Below are 6,000 nucleotides of genomic sequence, written 5' to 3'. Positions count from 1 at the left end.
CGCGGAATGTTGTGGAAGTCGTAGATGCGCAGGCGCCTCACGCCGACGCTCTCTCTGATGGCTGCCAGCAGCACCTCGTACCTGGCAACTATAGTGCCTAGAATATTGGCTAGTGTGCCTAGCACCCTCGCTTTTCAATGAGAGAGCGTGGCGCCGTCTGCAGTTAATGCCCATGGTCACCGGCAGGGGTCGCAGCCGTGTAGGTGGGTGCCGACTGCGCTGGTCGTCTGCTTGGCTAGAGCAGTTTCGCAGTGGTTGCGTCGACTTCTGTGTTTGCGTTTTCAGCGTCATTACGCTGTTGCGTGTTTGTTCTTGCGTCATAAAAGCTTCGAGTGAGTTTGTGGTTGTTCTGCTCCCGTGTCTGTGAGTAGGAGAACTACATGACGGCGGTGAAAGAATGTTGAAACCACAGCGACAGTGAAGAGAGGACTTGCTTTGCGTGGTTGTGCTGGAGTAGTTACTGCTCGAGCGAAGTGCTTGCATTCTTGTTCACTGCACCATCTGATGACACACGGCTCGCAGAATGGGAACGAAGAATAAAAAGAAACTACAAAACGCTGACGCCAACTGCTGTGGTGTGTGTGTGTGAGAGAGAGAGAGAAACGTTTATTCTTGAAACAGTGTCCCGAGCGAGGCCCGGTATCACCCTGAGGTGGGAAGGTTCCTTAGTCCAGGAACCCTGTGGCTTCGGCTGCCCTCTTAGCCCTGGCGACGAGTTGTCGTTGGTCTTCCAGGTCCCCGAGGGCGAGCTTGGCCTCCCACGTTTCGAATAGGTGGTCTTCGTTTGCTTGTGGTGCTCGGTTAGCATCCATTTCCGGCTGCATTTCGCTGTTTTCATGCCACGGGCATTCCAAGAGCAAGTGTGCCAGGGTGCCAGGGTGGTGGTGTGTGAAAAGTATTTAAAAAGCCATTTCATCGAACCCACACTCACTATCATCGTGGACGGCGTTTTCAACGATCTTCGCCGCAATAAAGCGCATCTGAAATCGATGCAATACGTACAATATTCCATGATGATAAGTGGTTCTTGAGGGAAAGGGAAAGGTTGGCGCTATCTTCTGCAGCCCTTGAGGGAGCACGGCTCAGCGCCAATATTCCATAAGTAACGTACATACCTTGCATCTCAAAGCAGAAAGGTAAAAGAGACAGAATATATATATGTGCGAAAGAACTTCCATCAAAGTGGCACAGGCGCACCCAGTCGGTGGCCTCCTGCTTGTGCTCAGCCGTTGAGAGCGCCGGTTCGGAGAACCTCGAAGGATCTGGTGTCCACCGCAAGGCCTCTGTATCAGAAGAGTGCGCCCAACGCTGCAGTTTCAAAGCCGCGAGCGCTGATGGATTGCAAAAGGAAGGTGCACAACGGCCGCAAACCACCAGCGAAAGCCGCCATCTGTACTGCAATGCGCCCTCGTGGTGTCTTTAAGGTAAATAAATGAAATGAAGTCTCGATCTCTATTCCAGTCGCGTGGATGAATGTGCTGTCTGGGCCAGTGGAATCATTAGCTTATGTTTATTGAGAAGGTGAAATGAATAACCTAAAATAATTTACTTGCAACCTTTATTTAAAGAAAACGTAGTGTTCTGAATGTTGTGATGAAGACAGAAGACAAAACAGGTCGCACAACTTGTGATGAAATATAATCCTTGATCAAGAACGTTGAATTAATTAACAGCTCCAGCTTAATTGTTTATTGTCGACGCAGTTTAATTAAAGTCTGCTTGAAGGAAGCAGTACGTACTATACACACATGGTTCTCGCTAAAAAGGTCGTTATATCTTATGAAAACACGTACAATGTACGGGGAACATTGTACGTGTTTTCGGCATGTACCAAACAGTCGTAAAAACTCGCAAAAAAAACTCGCACCTATATAATACGGCGTGCGGCCGCGGTGTTATTGCACTTGGACTTTACATACGGAACACCACGGCGACGATGTAAATTCGCCTGGAGTGTCCATACGAAAATATCGAAAATGCAGGAAAGTATGGTGAAAACGAACAATCTATAGGAGTAATTCCATATAGGAACATTCTGGCAAGTGAAGCAAAAGTTAATATTTTGCCCTGAAAGAGCAGTTCTTGTTGCACGACGTAAGTCGCGTCACGGCATGCGATACAAGGTGAGTTTGTCAAACGTATGATGATGAATGAATTAACAAAAAGTTAATAATTACCTTTTTTATACAGCTGTTAAACTAGCGAGTATGAAGTCACTCACACTTTAACGCACCTTCATTTTTTTTTTACCTGGAAAGCCTCACTTAATTTGAGATATTTGTAATCGAACTTGAACGGTAAATTCAGGCAATCCGCTGGAGCACAGAAAAGGCGACCGCGCGCTGTCATATCAGACCGAAACTCCGTGACGACAAGCGCGAGAAAGTAGCAAACCGAACGTCTGTAGTCGCGGCAGCTACTGATGCGTCACATATACGCTTTGCCTGGCAAGCATGTGCAGCTGTGTGTCGGCTTACGATTTGCCGCTGTATGGTGTCACTCGAACTTCGCCGCACACGTCTTGAATATCTCGAATTAAGTGCGATTCTCCAGGTCTTTAAAAGATAGGTGTGAATGAAAATGCCACTGGCTCCTAATTTGTCACTTACAGAGCGGTCCCCAAGGCAAGAATAAAAAAGGTAATCAATAAATTTTTGCTAATTAGTCTTCTGCTCACGTTATTGGTGGAAATGTCCGCCTCGCCCTTGAACTGATCTGCAAAAACACCACGTTGGCTTCTTTCATTACTTTTTAAAAATAAAAATCTGCATTGTCTAAAAAAACATCCTATATATAGTCAGTTTCACAGGTCCATAAATTAGGCATTCTTATTCGCTATTAGAAAAAAGTCGCCGAATAGGTATACTTTAAAAATCCTACCAGCCCTGCGGATTTGCCAAGATTACTTCGGTAGCATAAGCTGCGCATTTGAACCCAATTTAGCCCAAATAAATTTCATGCATCTCTCGGGGCTCACGCTTTAAAAAGAAGGACGTGTGGGGTTTTTACTGTTTTAACAATACATGAAAGGACAGTGGCGCATGAGAAGTGAGGTTTATTTATATTGCTGCCAAATACAGAAATGTCAAGAAAACGCCTCTTCATGTGCACGACAAGGCAGACGTTCTATAATGCGCAGCTTTCACGGGAAGGACCAATGGATTGAGCCCGTCAAGCGAATGACGAGGACGCGGCTCCTCACCATGGTATGGTAGCATTTGACACGCTCATTTACTCTTTTTCACAATAAGCAAGCATCAGCAACTGGTTTACTTGGTCCTGATTGACCATTCTCAATTTGTCCCAGTTTACGACTGTTGTTCTTTATTAAGCCAAGCCCTGTACACGGCAATGCTCAGCAGAGCGACCGATATTACTTCCGCCTTCATCAAAGACGTGCGTAAAAACCTTGCATCATCAACTCACTCACGACTGTGTGATTTATAGACACATTACTAAACATGACGTCCACACTGTTTGCAAAGACCTCTCAAGAATATCGCCGCTTAGTGTGATCACCAGCAAATGTACATAAACGCTTCTAAAACAACAGTGATGGCATTTACGACTATCCCTAATTACTTGCGCAGTTCTTGCATGATATACCCATGAAAACGTTTCTACAATAAAGATCCTAGGCGTGCAACCATCTGGCGACCTATCATGAAATACGGATATTGACACTATAAGTAGAAAATATTCAAAGCAATATTCGTCAGACGTCACAGCTAGAGTTACTGTGTATACTAGCCACATACAGTACCTCGTCACAGCAGGCTAAGCGGAACACTAAATATTGAGCATATGCCTCTCTGGTTCGCTCTAACTCAGAATATGCGTCAGTTATACATAACCAAATTCAAGTGTACTTAATTATTGGGCTACCTTATTGAGAATAGAGCTGCCAGATTTATAGGAAGCAATCATGTCAGCATCGCTTAACCTTCCATCGTTCAGGCAGCGAAGACTGTTGGCACTCGCACTCTTTTATCACAGTCACGCGTCATTCACATTGTCTTACATACACAGCCCAACAATCGTATTTTTTCTCAGTAAGATCAGCCGCTTTAAAGAGCTGTTTATGTTCCCACGTGCTTCTCAATTACTCACCAATCTTGCCTAAGCCGTTCGTCATTACAGTAACCTGCCAGAAGATGCTGTATCTGCCATAAGACATGACATGGCATTTGTTCAAAATTTGAATTTTTTTCATTTATAATTCATTTGTTGGTTCATTTATAATCATGGTGAAATTTTTATGTCTATTGATTTTTATTTCTGTTTGCTTTTTATATGTTTCTATATATACAGGGTGTTTCAGCGAACACTTTCAAAATTTATTTAAGGTTGCCTGTGGCAGATAGCCCAATTCTAGTTAATGAGCTGGTGTACTCGAAGAGGCGGACATTACTTGCACAAAAAATTGAAATGCGTAATCTACTGATCAACAAAAATTCACTAATTAACTTTTTAACTAATTACCTAATAGCCCACATTGCGATTTACAAATTGTAGCCGTGGTGTTCCCAAGGCGGATCTACTTGGAACGAATTCTCAGGATGACAGCAGTTTCGAGATAATAATTCCTGAACTTTGCGAAGAAATGCATTGGTGTTCCAGTTAATTTTGTGCTTCAATGCATAAAGCGACGTTTTGTTAAGAAACTCCGTGCCGACACGGAGTTTCTTGCTTTCTTGCTTTGCTTTCTTGCTTTTCTTTTCTTTCTTGCTTTCTTGCTTTGCCGGCAACAAAAGTGTGTACAGTAGTGGAGCGATAGAGGCGGAACATGAAGGCATGACGTCATTGACAAGCGATCATCACATCCTACGTCTTGCAGGTGGCACAGAGTTAGTATGCTAACTCTAGAGAAAAAGCTGGGCGAAATAAAATGGCAACCGCAAAGGCGCGGCCATGTTGCTACATGTCATTTTTGTTGCAAAACAAGCATTTACACGTAGCAAGTACGTACGGACAATGCGTAAAGTTCATTCCCTATATTTTTCAGAAAAATGCAATGGCTATTCATAAATACTCTATGGAAAATTTACGGTGCGTGAAAGGATGAGTTTCAGGCGCCTGAACTAGAGGGCGTCCTCATAGTGAGGAAGGCACGGGATCGCGTTAATTGGGCGTCTCGTCTGAATCACTTCTCGTCGCCTGCGCGCCGGCTCAAAGTAGCAGCATGGTGGCGCCCTTGCGGTTATCGATTTCAATGCACGCGAACTATGGGGAGCTTAGAGTTGGTTATATAAACTCCATGGCAGGCGGGGCTCTACAGGGTGACGGCCCGAAGAGGACAGCTATGGCGATTAGTCCCGATAGCTGTCCTCTTGTCCGCGGCCGACACTCTTGGCTGTGCTGATGCATTTCAACTCCGTGGTGTTGTGCCAAGTGTACACGTGCTCTGAATGCTGGCACCTTCTCGTCCACTTTGGCCGTCATCCCAGGTTCACGTCGCCTGTTGTGAATTTGCAGACTAGAGTCTTAATCTCGTCCCCTTCGAGCTCCAGCGACGGGTGAAACCGGATTGTTAGGCTATTCGTGAAGCTGCCCGTTGCGTCCTGTGGAAGTAGCAGAAAAAAAAAAAGCAAATGTGATGTTCATCGCGAATAGTACAAATGGACAGCAAACATATGAGCACATAACATGAGGCCCCGAAATTATGTACAAACAAAAGAATTTATTGAAAATAAACGGGTGAGAAGCTACATTATAAAAAAACACAAAAATACCAGCACTAAAACATAACAGTTCAAGGAGGAAATATTGATTAAGCGATGTGGTCGCCACGACTAAATATTATTGCAACTTTGAACAGTCCGGAAGAATTAAATTAGGCAAATCAAATACCTATTTATTGAAACCATACGTACTTCATAACTTTTTAACTTTCTTTTGAAGTAACACGTTGAAAAAATAAGTAAAGTGAATCTGCCATCATTTCTATTACTACTAGAAACGAGTGAAATAGAATGGGGGGCAAATTGAGTAAAACTAGCA

General features: G+C 44.1%; 1 protein-coding gene across 1 annotated transcript in view; it reads right to left on the bottom strand.

Moving 5' to 3' along the window:
• Positions 1-1,530: 1,530 nt before the first annotated feature.
• Positions 1,531-6,000, bottom strand: part of LOC119437570 (uncharacterized) — a 76,429-nt gene continuing 71,959 nt past the window's right edge. The window contains exon 4 of the mRNA XM_037704575.2: positions 1,531-5,561. Coding sequence (XP_037560503.1) covers positions 5,439-5,561 — 123 coding nt within the window. The 3' untranslated portion in view covers positions 1,531-5,438. The remainder of the gene's footprint in view (positions 5,562-6,000) is intronic.

This window comes from Dermacentor silvarum, chromosome 1 (assembly GCF_013339745.2).
Source record: "Dermacentor silvarum isolate Dsil-2018 chromosome 1, BIME_Dsil_1.4, whole genome shotgun sequence".
Classification (NCBI taxonomy): domain Eukaryota; kingdom Metazoa; phylum Arthropoda; class Arachnida; order Ixodida; family Ixodidae; genus Dermacentor; species Dermacentor silvarum.
The sequence above is the reverse complement of the archived record's forward strand: the minus strand, read 5'-3'. Positions and strand labels throughout refer to the sequence as shown.